We start from the raw sequence: 19,708 nt of genomic DNA on the forward strand, positions 1-19,708 counted from the left end.
GTGCCCTTAGAGCATTCCCATCCGTGCTCAAATAGGCCCGGACCCACTTTTACTCTTTATCCTTAGTTAAGAGCACAACACCCACATCCGTGCTCTTAGCTAAGGACAAGCTCAAGGGTCTCACCATTCTATTATTCAATTTAAATATTTCAATTACTAAAAACATTTCTACAATATAAAAATACAATAAAAATATAAAAATTGCATAATTAAATCCAAAAAAATAAAAACACATAATTAAAATCCTAGAAACTAAATAACATAGTTAAAATTCTAGAAAATAAAAATTACATAATTAAAATCCTAGAAAATAAAAAAATACATAATTAAAAGCTAAAAAAATACTCCCGTGGAAGACTAGTCTACTATCCTCAACGTTCTCTTGAGACCTCGTATCATTCCCACATGTGTTGCAAGTTGATAGGGAGCCATGCTAGACATATCGGTCGTATTGAGTTGATCCAAGAGGGCCCACAACGAGTTGGTCGAGGGTGGAGGTGGCACAAAGGGAGTGGGGGCGGATGGAGTCGGGGCGCGACGACGGCTGGCCGTTGCCTTCTTCCTTCCTTGCAGCCGGCGGGAACTGCTCGGCCCAACGTCTGGGCTACCCAAGTTAGCTGCGGCAAGCTGAGTAGCCACATCATCGGAGGCGCCGTCGGATAGGGCGACCGTCCTCGACCGTTTGCTGGAGGAGCTGGAGGAGGAGGCTACTACGCCACATCCCCCCTATACTTCGCATGTTGGCGCCCCTCCTGCCAACAACTGAGGTACTTGAACGGTCTCAACTCCAAGCTTTGGTAGGTCGCCAAAGCGGCACTGATGATGTCGAGCTCGCTCTTGCCGCTCCTTGCCGCCCGCTCTTCTTGTTAGAAGTATCCCTGGAGCTTACCGATTGCCTCGTTGGCTCTGAAGATGCAATTGCACACCATACTATCATTGTGATAGATGGTTCCCCCGGCCAGGTTTCATTGTAAAGACGAGTGATGCGCCACTAGAGGTGCCCACGGTTCAGGAATCGGCACCGGTTCCGGTTTTGAAAATTGTTGAACCGGAACCGAACCGCGAGGGTGTTTCGCGGTTCCGGTTCCGGTTCTAAAACCGCCAGTTTTGATTTCGGTTCCGAACTGACGGTTTTCCGGCTGTATTTTATGGTTTTTCACGGTTCCGAACCGTCAATTTTGTTGCGGTTTTTTGCGGTCCCGGCTTGATTTCACGGTAATGATTTAGAGAAACATAGTCCTGTAATGTTCAGACGCCCACTTTTCATGAGGTTTGTCCTGTATCTGGGTCACCCACGTCAGAGATTGCTACTGATTCAGGTCTTGTCCTCTAGAGACTACTGATGTCTCCAATACTGCTGCTCTATCTCGGCCTCCGTCCCCTCTTGAGAACCATTCAGGTCTTGTCCTCTAGAGACTACTGCTGTCTCCAATACTGCTGCTCTATCTCGGCCTCCGTCCCCTCTTGAGAACCAAGATGAGTTTGCTGTTGGTTGTGTAAATCAGCCCTTGGTGGCTGAGCCAGGGCGCCAGTTCTATAATGCCATCATCCTAGGGGTTAAAAGAACCCTTGACTTTTGCTTTTTATCGTTAGCGCCTACTAGAAAGCGCGACCCTGATTTTTAAAGTTCGTATTTTCTGCATTCTGCTATTGATTCCTGTGTTGGCCTCGCCGAACACTTATCATTGACCGAAATAGGCGGTCACCGGCTCCCCAGCTCGCTTGCCGGTGTCTGATTCCGCCCACGCTACCGACCATTGGAAACTTAGTTTTAGTCTTTTTTGAGAACGACGTATATATTTGGCGCAACACTACAATATTTTCAGATATATGTTTTTACCACATTCTTTTTCCATAGTTAAAAATGTTGATCTATCTTTTCTACCTTCAAATTCAAAATCACTATCGCGCCACATTTATGCTTTCTATCATGGCCTTCCTATTTTTCTCAGTATTACTTTGACTTCCAGTTTTTTACACGACAAGGGTGTATGAAACACCAAATACACAACAAGATGGTGTACACAACACCAACACAATACTTTGAGGACACACCTCAACAACAAGATAGTGTACACCACACTAACACAATACTTTAAGGACACACTTCAACACACTCTTGGAGAATACGAACACTCAAGGACACATCTCTAGCTATCAACCTCACTCTACTTCTTATTATACACGCACACATTCTTATACACACATATAATCACACTATGTAAGCCTATTTATTGGTAACTAAGTCTGTTGTTTTGCCGACTTAATTTGCTAGATAATTCTAGATAATTTGCCGACTATTCTAATAATATTAAATATAATAATATCTAGTTAACTCTATCCAATTCTACGAATCTTATTCTAGAAACCACCAGCTAAGTCGGTGGAAATAATATTTCAATAATCCCTGCCCCCGTCTCCTCCGGTGGTGATCCCTACTCTGCCGAGTCCCAGCCTCCTTCTCTGGAGGTCCCGCCGAATACATTTTAAAGTATGAACTTGCATGAAGTTAGAATGTTTATGCTTATAGACTCTCTCTCCAATATGTTTGGAATATGTAATTCTCACAATTATATGTGGTTGCCGCCTGATCTTTTGAGTATCTGCCGCTCTTGAGTAGAGATGTCAAGTGGGCAGGGCCAGCCCAGCCCAGCCCGACCGCTAGCGAAATAAAACGGGCCTGGGTTGGGCTGAGGAGTTTAATCGGGCTCCAATTGGATTGTTTTTTAAATCCAGGACCGGCCCGGGCCGGTCCCAGTAAGTTTGGAATATGTAATTCTCACAATTATATGTGGTTGCAGCCTGATCTTTTGAGTATCTGCCGCTCTTGAGTAGAGATGTCAAGTGGGCAGGGCCAGCCCAGCCCAGCCCGACCGCTAGCGAAATAAAGCGGGCCTGGGCTGGGCTGAGGAGTTTAATCGGGCTCCAATTGGACTGTTTTTTAAACCTAGGACCGGCCCGGGTCAGGACCATCTGAAGCCCGACCCAGCTTATTTATTTGCCTTATAAGTTATACCTATGTTTTCATACTACTCCGTATCTTTTAAACTATATATAAGCCTATACAAACTAAACCACCAAAACTATATTAGTAGCATGGATATTTAAATATAACATTATGAAATTACAATTCATGATTACCATTAATTATAGGAGATTCATTTTTATCTAATTTCTTTCTTCACAGAATAGTACTCCCTCCGGTCTATAGTAATAGGGGGCGTTTTTCCATTTCTATCCGTTCCATAGTAATAGAGTCATTTTCTTTTTTAGTAAAAGGCAACACATTTTTCCACACCTACTTTACTCTCTCTTACTTTTTTCTATCTTCATCTCTCTACCTTTTTAATTTTTCACTTTATTCTCTCTTTATTTAACTCATCTAACACAATTTTTCTTAATCTCCGTGCCGAAGAGTTTTACATCCATTACTATGGAACGGAGGGAGTAGATTCGAGTACTAAAACTTATTTGCATAATTATAAAGATTAATTCTTCCATGATTATAGTGATGAAATAGTTAAATTTTTTAGGTATATATATATAGGGTATTGTTAGGTTGAGATTATTTAGCTAAATTGAGAAATGAGATGCAATATGGGCCACTAATCCACAAGATTAACAAAATGTCAACAAATACCACATTATGTCAACAATGGGGTATAATTGTCTTTTCATTAAATTGTGTTTGAAATCATTTCTAAAATCATCTCTAAAACTCTAGCCGCAAAGTCTTCAAATCTTCAAATCTTCAACATTCAAATCTTCAAATCTTCAAATCTTCAAATCTTCAACATTCAAATCTTCAACATTCAAATCTTCAAATTTTCAAGTCTTCAACATTCATATCTTCAAATCTTCAAATGTTCAAATCTTCAACATTCAAATGTTCAAATCTTCGAATCTTCGAATCTTCAAATCTTCAACATTCAAATCTTCAAATCTCTTCAACATTCAAATCTTCAAATCTTCAACATTCAATAAAATAACACTTATGATTTACATATCAATACCGAGAATATCGAATGTCAACAACTCGTATTAAAATGTCAACAACTAACAAATAACACTTACAATTCACATATCAATACCGAGAATATCGAATGTCAACAACACGTATTAAAATGTCAACAACTAAAAAATAACACTTACAATTCACATATCAATACTGAGAATATCGAATGTCAACAACTCGTATTAAAATGTCAACAACTAACAAATAACACTTACTATTCACATGTCAATATCGAGAATATCGAATGTCAACAACTCGTATTAAAATGTCCATAACTGACAAATAACACTTATAATTCACATATCAATAGCGAGAATATCGAATGTCAACAACAAACATTATTTATGTCAACTACAATGTCATCAACAAACTTTATTTATGTCAACTACGATGTCAACAACTTTATTTATGTCAACTATTATGTCAACAACAAATATTTTCATGTCAACGACGTATATTATTTATGTCAACAACAATGTTTTACTTATAATTCATGTCAACAACAATGTTTTACATATAATATATGTCAACAACATTTTTCATAAAATTTATACCAACGATCTATATAATTCATTGACAAACACGGATTTTGCATGTTTTTAAGGGCTAGATTTGACTCGTTTTAAATGTCAATCATGCAAATTATGTTCTTAAATTGCATATGTTATACATTTGGTATTTTTAATGTGTTTGTTGATAAATGATAGAAAAAGATAGAAAAGGGTGCAAAAAGACCAAGGTGCAGCAGCCTCTGTTCGAGCCCATTCTGCCAGCTAGTTTGAAGTCCAATCAGTGCTTAATTCATATAATTCTCTTCGTCTTCGAAATAGCTTCGCGTGGACATCTCGCACGTCTCAATCGGAGTTCTGTGGAGAAAGTTATGACTATTGTACGAACATTGCGCAGTGCAGTCAAAGCTGACGGAAATTAGGCGGAAATTCAAGGAAGGAATAAATTATTGCTCAAATCTCTCCTATTAATTGAGACAAAACTTTTGGGCACGGAGATTAAGAATTTATATTAAATAAATAGGAGAAATGGAAAAAGTAGGAAAGATAAGAGAGAGTAAAGTAAATTATGGAATAAAGTAAGAATGATTAGATGTTTTGTCTTTTGTTAAAAAAGGAAATGACTCAACTTTGTTGGGACGGACTAAAAAAGAATACGACTCAACTTTTATGGGACGGAGGGAGTATCTTTTATATTTCTTGGAGGATAATTTTTACCATTCCTAAACCCTTTTTCTAGCCTATAAATACCCAAACCTAATTCACAATCTCTATCTCAGAACCTCCAATCCTTTCCCCTCTACACATTATTCCATTCCATATTCCACACATCAATTCATCCATCTTCCATTGGAGCGGAGCTCTGCAGATCCAGGCAAGAGAGACTGAAGATTGAAGATTCAACCTTAGGTTTTATCTATTTCTTTCATGTCTAGTACTTTTATTGATTTTTACTACTTGTCTATGAGTAGTTAAATATATTTTGTATGGTTTTTGGTGAAGACTATTATGAACATGTTTTGATTTATTGAATTGAACTTTTTCCTAGCTCTTGTGATTGTTTTGCTTGTTCTTGTGCTTTTATTGTTCTTTTGTCTGGCCAACTTTAGAACTATGTCCGTTTAACTAGATTAATCGAGAGATAGCTAGTTTTACGTGGTAAAAGGAACGGGTACAACACATAGGTTTATCTGCACTCGAGAGAGGGGACCCTTTGTGAGGGCTTGAGTCTTAGGAACTTAAGGAGTTAGAATCTAATCTATTAGAAGGAGACTTTGATAGTTAGAGTCTAATCTACTGGATAGTTACACTCGAGAGGGGGCTTATCTGATAATCGCGACTTTCCTAATAATCCTGGAGACACATAAAGGTAAAGGTTCTATGAGATTAATCATCACTAGGTTATATTAGTTGGATCCTAAAACTCTACATTCTTTAGCTTGTTTTGTATTATTTTATTTTATTTTATTTATTTATATTTATGTCTAGTTTATAAAACCAAAAACCAAAAATAATGTGTGTCTCTAGATAGTATATGACGCTTAGTATATGATAGACAGTTGCAATCTTATTCCTTGTGTTCGATATCCCGGTACTGACCTTTAGCTATACTAGATCTACCCTATAAATTTGCAGGTATTTTTAGTGCTAATAAATAGTGCATCATTCATGTCAACAACAAACATTATTATGTCAACGAGCTATATAATTCATGTAAAAAATAAACATTTTCATGTCAACAACTTATATAATTTATGTCAATTGATTTAGATTTTATCAATCCAGATCTTGAATCGATCAATTGATCCAATCGAAATGTTTGATCGATTGATTTAGAAGATTGAGATTTAGATTTGATGAATTGATCCAAACGAAATGATCGAGGTATAGATATGATCGATTGATTTAGAAGAAGATTGAGATTTAGATATTTGATGAATTGATTGGAGATTTACCTTCTGCTGGAAGGTGATGATAGGGTTGCCGACGGCGTCAAGCAAGACGCGGCGGTCGTGGAGGCTGAAGACTTTGCCTCTGATCTTCGAGCGCGGACTGCAGCTCCAACAATCCACCGGCGAGATCGAATTTCTCATCCTTGACGAGGCGACAGAGCTCTCAAGTGGACTGATCGACCACCGCCACAGAGGCGCAGCAGAGGTAGTGGTTAACGGTGGTGGCTCCGGTGGCGGAGGGCGGTGCGGAGCGAAATTTGTTGAAGATTGAGGCGACAGCGAGCTTCTGGAGTGATATTTGTCGAAGATTGGATCCAAATTCCGCCGATTCCACCTCCGTCTTCCCAGCCCCGTTGACAGACGCCGGATCCTCCTCCTCTCTGGCGCATCACACGGTGGCGCCTACTGTTTTGATCTCCCTCCCTGAGAAGGCTCAGATCCAGGTCACGCCGGCGGTGGTGTCGACGACAAACATGTGCTCAGCGTGTGGGAAGAAGGTCGGGTTGCCCTTGTCCATCTACATTGATCAGAATTGATCGATTCAGTGAGATTTGGATTCTGATTTTGATATTTTGATTTTGATTCTAGAGAGAGAGTACCTTTTTAGATTTGGGGAGGTGGAGAGTGAGCGACGTTTCTCGGCTTTTGGAGGCAGGTTTTGAAATCAAATACCATTATGCCCTTTCATAATAAATTAATCTAAAATTATTTTTTATGTGGCAAAATCTGGACCACTCATTTAATAAAAATGAGTGGCTGATATTGCATCTCATTTCTCATTTAGCATAAAAAATCTCAATTGATCATAATCTTATATATATATATATATATATATATATATATAATATAGGGGAGCACTAGGGTGCCCCTATTTAGAGTCACAACGTACATCCAATCTGGTGCTGCCATGTGGCACAAAACACAATATATATATATATATATATAGGGGAGCACTAGGGTGCCCCTATTTAGAGTCACAACGTACATCCAATCTGGTGCTGCCATGTGGCACAAAACACGCAATATTTTAAACACAAAAATGCAATCTAGTTGTATATGCATTTTCGCAGATTGCATTTTAGTTGTATGTAAATTGCATTTTATGGTGTTGAGTTTTGCATTTTCACATAAATTGCATTTTTTATCGTTAAGTTTTGCATTTTCATATATAAAAATGCAATTCGTCTATATATAAAATGCAAATTAAACAGTCAATATCAAAAATGCAAAACTTAATGATAAAAAATGCAATCTGCATATAAAAAAAATGCAATCCGCCGAAATTCATTTATAGCTTCTACAAATGTGTATTGCATTTTTCTGTATACAATATTGCATTTTTCGTGCCACATGGCAGCACGTGGTTGGATGTACGTTGTAATTTTAAAATTAGTTGTTATACTAGTACATCCCTATATATATATAGGGATGTATTAAGATGACAACCCTCTTTATTGTAACACCATACCATCATTTTAGGCCATTGGATCTGAAAATCGTGTGCTTGTCATGCTGCCACGTGTAAAAACATGGAGGGGCAAAATAGAAAATTTCTAATTTTACGTTACCAGATTGCAGTGTTGTTCATTGAATATTGCAGTCTTATCACAACAATATTGCAGTTTATCACGACTGCAATATCTAATATAGTAGACTGCAATATCTAATACAATAGACTGCAAACCCGTGTTTTTTCACGAAACTTAATCCTAGGCGTCCATAAATGAGATCTAACGGACTATATTGGTGGTATGGTGTTATCCTATCTATGGTGGCACCATAGTGCACCCCTATATATATATATTAGATCGTTTATTATAATATTCGCATGTTACAATATGCAGAGGCGGACCTACGAAGGGGGATGTGGGACCCTTAGAACCCCACCCATTTTGGCTATTCCTATATATCTAATATTCATTCAATAATTAATATGTCATTCCATAGCTAAGTTGGTGGAACGGATGGCCAAATATCTCTCAGGTTAGAGTTTCGAATCCCAACAGCTGCGCTCATATGAATAAATTGTGTTTTCTTTTGGATTTTTCTCAAAGCTAGAGAGCTAAATAGAATTAATCAGTTATCCATAGATTAATTTATTTGTCTAGTACTTAATTCATTTTTGTTTTTTCACACTAGTATTTTTATACAATTAATTTTGTTTATTTTTTTTATTTATGAAAATATTGTTATTGTAACAGTACAATAAAAATAATTATTGTAATTAAATTATAACTATAGTATATCACATTAGTAAATTTAATTTAATTGTTATGATTTTTATTTAAAAATATATTCTTAAATTATTTCGATGTTGACAATGTCATCGTATGTACTTTAATTTATTGCACTAATTTTCAAGTCATTTATCTCACATGATGTGAACTATTTAAGTCGTGATTATCTTTGGTGTTATTAATACTAAAAATATATAACAATTGTCAATGTTAGTTTGGACCCCTCAATATTAGAATCCTGCATCCGCCACTGACAATATGCATATAGCAGATCGTTATTTTATTAGATCTCTTCTAAATCCTGATTTTGTGGGATTATATATAATTATATGGTATTTGCATATATCCTATACCTATATTATATATCCATATATATAGACACGATCACATGCTAATATAGAGGGTTAATTATGCATGGGTTAGTTATGGAACATCTCTTTTTAGTTCCAATTAATCTTTCCATGATTTAGCATTTTCCCTATATTCAATATATATTTTCATTCTCTAATCCCAATTAATATTTCCATGATTTTAGTTCCAATTAATCTTTGATTTTAGCCGTTTCCTTCGGGGCGTGTTTGATAAGTTAGTAATGCCAAGATAGAGAATTATATATGGACATTTCTAATTATTTGATATCATAGTTTAGTTTAACTCAAAGCTCAATATAAGACAAGTGCCCTAACCAATCTTACCAAAATTATAACTTTAACCATGTTTATGTAATCAACCAATTTGTCAAGTTAAGCTATGTTATTTAATATACTATACAAATTTAGATAATTTATGTTCTATCAAACAACAACGAAAAAATCATATCTTTGCATATCTTGACATGAAGTCCGTATTTCTTATCTTATTTTACATATCTTCTCATAGGGGAGTGATCAATTGTTATCTTATCATTTAATTGCTAACTACAATTAATTTAAGGTTATAGGATTTTAGAAAACGTGTGGTCTATAATTTGCCATGTGTAATTTTTTGTTTTTATTAATTAAATCGAAAAAGATTAAAAAAAAAAACTCCAAATTACGGTTTTTGATGAAAATGTCAATATAGTTGTAACGACCCGCCCATTTAGGGTATAATAAATGCGGCGTTCGTTAACTAGGTAGACATAAATGCAACAAGGATCAACGACTAGGGTTTTATTTTAAAAGGGGTTTTGACTAGAGCATTTAAAGAGCAATTAAGTAGAGCAAGAATAGTGCCTTAGCAAAAGAACTTTCATAAAAGATCATCGTACGAAAGCTTATCAATGTTTCCCTAAAATATTCTCAACCTTTTCCCAAAAATACTTGTTTCTGACGATTCACAATTTAAAACATACCCACGAACGTAAAAGTATTTATCCCAACAAAAGATCATAAGTTTTCATCAAAATATAGCGGAAGCGACCAAGAAAGAAGTGAGGCTATGTATGAAGACACAACGACACTTTAAGTACCAACAGTTCATCTTTATTATTTCCTTGCTCAACACCGCCGCCCGCTCGTCACCACTCAACCTGCACATAAGGAAAACACATGCAGGGCTGAGTACGATAAATCATACTCAATGGGCTCATTGCCGAAAACAATTTTATCACAAATATAGTAGTTATCATCATGCCATTTTCAGATGTCCATCGGGGTTTTAACTTTAGAAAGACCCGAGGCATCAAAATATCTTTCTTTCTCAAATATCACGGTCGCGCAACCATTTTTCTCATAGACGTTTACCATATCCTCATTCTACATGACAAGGAATGCGGCCGCAATCCAGGTCACTAGACCGGCCAACCCGTACGCTGACTCTCGGTCTAACATTGGTGTACACTAACCCAAGTAGAGTTTGCGGCTCTACAAGGATCCGAATTCGATTATAACAATAGTGGCATAGCCACGAGGGATAGGCACGACAAAACAAATCAAGGCATGATAACACATCTTTCATTCTCATCAATATCATTTTAGGACAATGTCCTTATTTTAAAAGAAAGCCCACCTCGTAGGTTTAGCTCGTTAGGATTCTCTTCTCCTCGCTTATCACACTGAGAGCGCGAAGTATCACCTTTAAATTAGGCGTATCACAAATCAGTTTCAATCATGGATTTTAAATCATGCATGATCTCTCATTTTCCCTTTCTTCCCTTCGATTATTTTCAAAATCATAATATCAAAATCAAAGTATGATTAACATACTATTTTTATTCACATAATCATTCTAAAATCACCAATAATTCGTATCACACATGAGTGTTCCACACACACAACACATGCACACGAACACAACACATGTGCACGCCGATCGAGGCGTGCACACACACACACACACGTGATCGCACACACACATACACGTTTTCACACACCTCCATGTATTCCCAAAATTCACCGATTAAAACCCCTTTCACTCGTTCTAGATGCATGTGGATGCAAGAATCACCGATTAATCGGTAGAAGAAGAAGAGATCAATAATTAAAGTACCTTTTTCACAAAACGAACGGTAGAAACAATGAACTAGTCTTGATTCTTCAATAAACTCTTGAATTTCACTTGAATTCTTCTCAATTGATGAAGAAATCTTGAAGAAAACTTGAAGAAAACATGGAGAGAGTGGGGAGAGTAGTTTTCGAAAATTATGAAGTGGGAGGCGCCGGTTTCTTGATCTCTAGGGTTTTGGTTCTTCTCCTATTTATAGAGTTCCAAATAATATCCCAATAATTAATTAAATAAAAGATTTGGGAGAGATATTGGGGAAGTGGCGTTGAATATGGTTGAGAATAAGGAGGAATTCGAAAATTAGGCTTAATTAAATAGCCTATGATTTAATTTGAATATTTCACGGAGTAGAATAATATATCACGGAGCAAGAATAAAATAAAATACTCCCCAATTAAATATATCAAAAGTGGCGTTAATTTGCCCTCTTCAAAAGGGATTTATATTCAAATCCTAATTTAATTAGGATATGGCAAGATATGGTAGATATCCTAGTATTTTTATATTTATTCATGGAATAGAATAAATAAGGGATCAATAAAATAATAAAAATAATCCCTCTCCCTTCTAGATGAGATTTTCGAAAATCTCATGAATATCAAAGAAAATATTTCGAAAATTCCATGTAGGAATTAGAGTATTTGGACTTTGGATTTAATTTGGATAATTATCCCAAACAAATAATTAAATCCAAGAATAATATTATTTCTCCTCCAATAAATGAAAGGGCCGAAAATTCCACATGCTCTTAAAATAATATTCCTATTATTTTTCTCACTCATCCCTTAGGAAAATAAATAATAATTCTCCCACAATTATATTCCTCCACCTCAAATATTCACATATTCAAAAATCATCTCCTTCTTATTTTCACTTCATTTCTTCCTCGCATTGACCTTTCAACGGCCACGTCATTTTTTCTACATCTTTGACTATTCAATAGCCACGTCAACATTTCAACAAGTTGACTATTCAACTCAATTAATATCCACATATGCAATTAGGTCACATAGACACTATGCAATTAATCAATCATCAAATAATTCACATATAATAGCATTTAAGGCATTTAATGCAAAAATTTCCACGTCACAAAAATTAGGGTTCGAAAAAGTGGGGCGTTACAATAGTGTTCCAAAAATATCAACGCAATGCTTTGAGAATGTCAACACAATGCTTTAAGAATGTTAACCCATTGTTTATATTAACATTCTACCTGTATTATATTGACATATTTTATATAGTATGGTGACATTTCTGCTTGTACGGAAAAATTAAAAAATTTCGAATTTTTTTTCAAATTTTGACGTCGGAACATATGCATGTATGATATCGTTGGAATCCTTATGAAATTATCTTTAATTTGATATATGTTATATGAATTTAAAGTTTTGAGATTTCTTTTAAAAGTTAGTTATAACTAAACATGAGTTAATTGACATTAATACCCCTATTGATATTTTTTGGAATTAATCCTATGGCCTTATTGACGTTTTTCGTTGATCATATTGACATTCAGGGATTAATGATCTAAGCCCCTAATTTGAATATCTAAAAACTCTTTCCGTTTTGATCTATTTCTGAAAAATAAAAAATTTCCTTCAAAAAACGAGTATTACTTGTATTTTTTTGACCTAGTATACGGAGTATGTTATTTTATATATTCTTTCGATTATAAATACTCCAAAACCTATTTAAAGTGCAATACTCCCAAATATCAAATCAATAATACAATCTCGCTGCGCCGGGAAATTCAAATTCATCTCCTCCGCCTCGGATTTCTGGTGCGCCTCCATTTTTTATATCATGTTTTTTGTTTGATTTGCTGATTTTGGCTAATTAGTTCGATTACGCCTGTGCTGTTAATTTTGCTTCGTTGTTTGCGTAGTAACTACTCCATCCGTCCTCTATTAAGAGTCACACTTTGACTTGACACGACTTTTAAGAAATGTAAATAGAAGTTGGTTGAAAAAATTAGTGTAATGTGAGATCCATTTTTTTATATTAATTTTATAATAAAATGTGAGTGAATTGAGTTAGTAGAATGTGTGACCTACTTATTATTTATAGTAAAAATAAAGTGTAACTCTTAATTGTTATAAAACCCCTCAATTAAAAATTTACATAATTATTATAACATTCCCTTGTTAATTTGCTTCTCCTATTTTTTCACATTAAGGAAAGCGGCTCCTAGTTTTTACATTTAAGGAAATAAATCATTGATTTGATTCGTGAAAATCACCGCTATTAATATTCAAACCAAAATTTTCGTAGAATGGACTTCATTATTTTGTAAATGGGCCTAAATTAAATCTAGGGGAGTTTTTGGTGGTTTTGAATAATCATTTTATTTTATGTCGAGGGATGTAAATGCAATTAACACTCAGACCCTAAACCTAAGCCGACAATCAAACCCTAAAAGATAGCCTCCACCACACTATAAAACTACAACCTACCCTTATCTCTCTCTCTCTTCATTCTCCATGCACGATAAAACTACTTCCCCTTTCTCTCTTCTGTCTCACACACGATTAAACCACAATTCAGTCGGATCAAGACAGGAAGCGAGAGTAGAAAGCAAATCGAAAAGTCATATGTCATGGCTCTGATGTTTCGTTTTCTCTGCTTTCAAATCTTGCTTCCTGTCTTTGTCTCGGCTTCACCGGAACCATATTTCGTCTATAGTCGCGCTATGTCATGGCTCTGATGTTTCGTTTTTTCAGCATGGAACTTTTCCTTTTTCTGAAAAAATGGAAAATAGAATCATAAATGTAAATCTGGCCTCATTTCTCACTTACTAAACACCCGAAATCATGCACAAGTATGTGGGCCCTATCCATATGTATCACCGCAACAAATAAATTTGTTCATTTCGTATAATTGAACATGCTTAGAAACGCTTTTGGTAAATTGCTTCATGAAATACTTCTTTTGATATTTCTTTGGCTGGTTATTATATTGTATGTGATGTCATGTTTAAAAGCATTTTAAGTGATTGAAAAGTAGGGCGCAATATTAAAGTAAAAATCCAACACTTATATTTCAACCCATTCATTAAAGCTTTTAACCACAATAATATCCCAAAATAGACAAAGTAATTCAAAAGAATATTAAATAAAAGTAACATAATGTTTATTACTTGCCCAAGAAGTATGCAATTTATTCCAAAAATGGGCAAAGTCCTTGAAAAATATTATTAATACAGTCCACATAACTAAAAGTTCTTTTTCTTTCTTACAATACTATGACCAATACTATCAACATATCAACTTGCATAAAATATAAAATTTTATATGTTTCCCTTTAATTAATTTTAAAATTTGATATGTTCCTTGCGCTTTAATTAACTTCAATTTAAGAAATATAGATAGTAGCTAGGTTAAATCTTAATTTTATGTAATTTAGCAATGCCTACAATAGGCGGACATGGAAATAAATTAATAAGGAGAGGTTAAGCACCATCAAGATAAAAAAAAAAACCATTGTAATTTGTAGCTTCGATATTACTATAATCAATGTGCAAAAATCTATATCACAACGGAACATATACTCCCCTGTCCCGGATAATTTGACCTTGCATTCCATTTCGGTTCGTCTCAGATAATTTGACCCAGCATTCCATTCGGTTCGTCTCATATCCACTACCAAAAACAAGTTTTTACGAAATCAAACACAAGGGGTGCTAGGATTGCTGAAGCATGCTGAACCAAAAAATCACCTATATTTTAATTTATTTTTATTTTAGCATCTGATGTCTATGAAAAGGTATCTTAAGTTTAGTGGGCTTAACTTAAAGTCACTGTGTGCTTAAATTAAGGGGAAAAAATTACAGTATTAGAAAGAGAAGAGGGAGTGACTTTTCAAATTATTTCGAAAGAATAAATCCAATTCTAACAATATATGAAAATAATAACAGAAAAATCAAATTAAACCCTAGCAAAAGATATTATGAAATATTAATAGAAATATCTAAATTGTAGAGGAAATTAGATGAAAGTGAAACAGCACAAACTCTTTCCATTTTGATCTATTTCTAAAAAATTAAAAAAATTCCTTTCAAAAAGAGAGTATTACAGTAGTATTTTTTTACCTAGTATATGAGTGTTATTTTAGGGTGATTATACTTATTCAGGAGTATATTGATCTATCTCTAAAAAATAAAAAAATTTCCTTTAAAAAAAGAGTATTAGTATTATTTTTACCTAGTATATGAATATGAGTGTGTTATTTTAGGGTGATTATTTTTATTGTTTCGATTATACTCCTATATAAGGTGCAATACTCGTTGCAATACGTAACTCCCAAATATCAAATCAATAATACAATCTCGCCGCGCCGGGAAATTCAAATTCATCTCCTCCGCCTTGGATTTCTGGTGCGCCTCCATTTTTTTTATCATGTTTATTGTTTGATTTGCTGATTTTGGCTAATGCTGTTAATTTTGCTTCGTTGTTTGCGTAGTAACTAGCATCCTAGTTATGTTGAATTGCCACAGCTAGATAGTGTGCTGCTTAAATTTGTATAGTTGAATCGTCTTCATTATTCAATTTGGTAGATGCTAAAATTGTTGTTATCGTCTTCGTTATTCAATTTGCTACTGTAATATCACCGATCACAATTCATTAGTCAAGCTTATTTTCAGAAGTCTGCTATCAGTTTAAACCAAAACTGTAACAATCACTCCAATCGCGTTCTCGCATTCAGTTTTTTCAGGTACCCATGCTCGGATTTCTTTACAAGTTATTTTACCGTTTTGCATCCGTGGATGGAATCGAATCAGCCTGCAGGGGCAGCGCAGTTGATTCCGGATGGACAAATTTGCAAGAATCCGAAGGGGCAGATTTGCAAGAATCAAACCGACAACCCTGCACGAAGAAGCAAAAGAAAGAGGTTAGCCTTTTGTAACTCAAAATAAAAAAATATTCATGATTAGGTGTTTGATTAAGTAAGGTGTCTGTTTGCATGTTTAGGGTTTAGCGATTGGGCATGACAGGATAAGTGAGTTACCTGATGACGTCATCATCAATATTCTCTCATTCTTACCCTTGAGAGATGCTGTTTCCACTGGCCTTCTTTCATCCCGATGGTTGGATTTGTGGAAGTACACTCCTAATCTAGACTTTTTCGACACTGACTATATCTATCGAGAAAAGAGTGACACAGAGCATGGTTCGTGGGATGTGGGGACATGCAAGCATGTGAAGATGGTGAATTCGGTTCTTGAATCGCATCAAGCCCTCTTCCTGAAACAGTTCAGGCTTCATTTCTACGCAAACAAGTCGGCACAAAGCGTAGTCACCAAATGGCTCGGATTTGTGTGGTCGAGACAAGTCGAGAGCTTGGATTTGAACTTCCGGTGTGAAATGCTAAATTATCAAGTTGTGTTAGAAGATTTGTTGGGAGAGATGAGACCAATGAAATATCTCCAGAATTTGTCTCTAACGTTGATGCAATTAAGGGGTGAAGACATCTCCTTGTTCCTAAAAAATTGCCCTTTCCTGAGGAAATTGAGAATCGAAGAATCATTTTTGACGTCTGATGTTCGTATCTCTGGGGCAACCCTCGCGCTGGAGGATCTCCATATATCTGGATGCATCTTTTCGGAGTCCTTTATAATTAATATTTCTGCTCCAAATCTTTCTATAGTTAGTGTTGATGCAAGACCGGGCCAACTACGGTTCAAGAATGTTCCAAGACTTGCCGACGCATGTTTTCTAATACAAGATCCAAGCTATACAATGCACCATTTTACTTCTGCGTTATCATGCTTGACTTCCCAACTCCAGAAACTTACATTGCATGGTGCCGTCGACAACCTTTTGGGGAAAGGGTTTCCTCGACTGCCAAATCTCAAAGAATTGAACGTTGGTGACCATACCTGTCTTTTGCCATTCACTTATGTGATATCGGCATGTCCCCGTCTTCAGTGCTTCACTATCACGGTTGGTATATACTTATCTTCTCAATGTCATATTCTTTTACGTTTGGATATATTTATATAAATGTGTGTGTGCAGTGTTTTGCCGAAGATGATACAACATATTGCGAAAGAGATAAAGAGCTAACTTTTAAAGGATCTTGTGCGGCAAATATCATCCAATCTCTGACGTATATCGAAGAAAGCGGTGCATTTCAAAAAATAAAAAATCCCACTTCGCTTGCGAGTGAGGAGGACAGCCTGAAACAATTTGAAGCCCAATTATCTCTACAAGTTCAACTCCAGTTTCAAGTTGAACTTGGGTTTCAACTTTATAGCTACATCAGAAGTTATTGACAATAGTTCTAATGTATTTTCGAATTTCTTTCCCACTTCAAAGATGGGTTTTTTGGGTTTTGTTTTTTAAACATTTTTCTCTTCTTTTTCTTATTATTTTCTTCACAAAATATGTGGATGGATCAAACTGTCCCACTAAGATTTAAACACCCCAATTATGATTCGCCTCTCATATTTGATAAAATTCTGACTTGAACCCCATTTTTGTTCTCACTGTATTTGTTGCTTTGTAAATTGTAAATAAACTATGCTTTTGACCAGTTCAGTTTTAATATACTATGTTATTCAATTGTTAGAATCGTTCCTTATCCCAAGAATTAGAGGTTAAGGAAATTAGAGCAACATGCAATAAAAAAAATTAAGTTGAATTATGCACAATTTCACATGTAGATAGATTGAATAGTTTGTCCACATTTTATTCCTCAGTTGCATTTTATTCACCAAAAAAAAAAGGGACCAGCTGAAAATCGAAGAACATGATTCATAGCCTTGCTGCTTTGTTAGGAGATGGACAAAATCAAGAGTTTAAGGTGAAGTTCCATAACCTAAGAGAGAAGATGAAGATTCAAACATTAGTTTAAGGTGATAGTTTGATTGAACTGATTATGTTATGCATTTAGCTTTAACTCTGAGAGCACTGCAAGAATGAGGAAAATAAAAAATCAGCAATGCAACATTACACAAGAGAGCATGACGAGATGGGATGAGAATTGAAGAAATTGCTTACATCTAAGATGGCTGCTTGGATTTTGAAACGCCATAGCAACGTCGGGATTAGCCATAGTTTTGGATATTACTTCATCAGGAGTGAGGCCTATTTAAGTCTAAATATATGCAACATATTGTTGAAAAAGTAATTTGTAGTCATGAATCTCAATACCTTCTTGAAGAGTCGTATACTTTGATTGAAGAAGAGTCATGTATGTATCTCTAAATACCATTGTAATCTCCACCATTTCATTCATTCAAAAAAAATATCATACTATTCACTATTTAGTGAAATACAGTTATATCATATTTCTCTCCAAATGTCAAAGCATCCTTAAGCATCTGGATATTAGCATATTTCTGAATTTCCATATTTCTCTGAAAATTTTCAGCTTTCCATTGAACTAGTAGAGGTTCCCAGTTCCCTTTTCTTTTTATTATATTTCAATTTCAATAAAGCATCTGGAATAGCAAATGAGAAATAAACTTGCTTGGCAAAGCCTTCAAATATAATGGATTTGAAACATTATAAGTTCACCACATATAAGGTTTGAAATGGATGAGAATCAAATTTACATATAAAGTTGGTAGGATTACTCATCTCCTCCCTCTGGCAAGTAACTGCAAATAATAACAAGCAAATAATAAGTCCCAATAGTAGGTATACGATAAGAATAGTTTGACCATCTATATGGGACAATTTTTTTTATTTTTTTTTAATCTCTAACAGGTCTCAGGTCTCAGCTCTCAACTCATATGCATTGTAAAATTAATAACATCTATGGATTATTACAGTCAATTATAGTAATTTTTATCTATTTCTCCTAGTACATTCTATTTTCATATTTCTATCCAGGTATGCTTTTGACTCTCGAGATGTATACTTTTTGAAGATCAAATGGCCCAAACATCATGTGTGGGTCTTCAAGAATGTCATCATCACCATTACCATCAATATCACCATCATTAAGACTGTGAGGTCTCCATATCTTCTCCCATCTCAAACTGCACCTCTTGCATCATCAAGACTGAGGTCTCTGCTGTCACGAGACGCGGAATCTAGATCACGACCAATGACCATGGTATGCAAGGTCTAGCTCAAAAAAGCTGTTGGTGCATACTGGATAGTATGGTTCTCTACCTTCTTTCGTTGCTTTTATATTAGCAAAGGTAGAAAATATGATAGGAAGTAAATATAGTGTAATACGACAAATTGTACTTCGAATACATATTATTATTATAATCACACTTTTATACCGTGTAAAATTTTTAAAGAGTCAAACTCCACCCATGAGATGGATAGATTTTTCTTTAATTTAAGTGGGAACTACACTAATAGTCCCTGATCTTGTCGAAAAATGCATTAATGATCCCAGAAAAATTTTTATATCTTTTTTGGTCCTTAGAAATTACATTTTTGGTACCTGTCAGTCTTTTATACCCCTCTGCATTTGAAAAATCTCCTAAATGTCATGGAGGACATTTTTGGTATTTGGATATTACAATTTTAGTACCTCTTCAATCATGCA

The 19,708-nt window shown here is 35.2% G+C and overlaps 1 protein-coding gene across 1 annotated transcript; it reads left to right on the forward strand.

The window, feature by feature from the left end:
• Positions 1-16,392: 16,392 nt before the first annotated feature.
• On the forward strand, positions 16,393-19,276 carry LOC125190076 (uncharacterized). The gene is made up of 3 exons (XM_089058564.1): positions 16,393-17,143; positions 18,910-18,916; positions 19,036-19,276. Exons 1-3 carry the CDS (start codon positions 16,402-16,404, stop codon positions 19,274-19,276), a joined length of 990 nt encoding a protein of 329 aa, XP_088914690.1. The 5' UTR covers positions 16,393-16,401.
• Positions 19,277-19,708: the final 432 nt, after the last annotated feature.

Source organism: Salvia hispanica, chromosome 5, assembly GCF_029641045.1.
Source record: "Salvia hispanica isolate PSC_SH4W2 chromosome 5, Shi_PSC_v1, whole genome shotgun sequence".
Taxonomy (NCBI): Eukaryota; Viridiplantae; Streptophyta; class Magnoliopsida; order Lamiales; family Lamiaceae; genus Salvia; species Salvia hispanica.

Bases quoted from the DNA above. Each gene is read 5' to 3' on its own strand.
- LOC125190076 (XM_089058564.1), top strand. From the start codon at position 16,402: ATGGTGAATTCGGTTCTTGAATCGCATCAAGCCCTCTTCCTGAAACAG.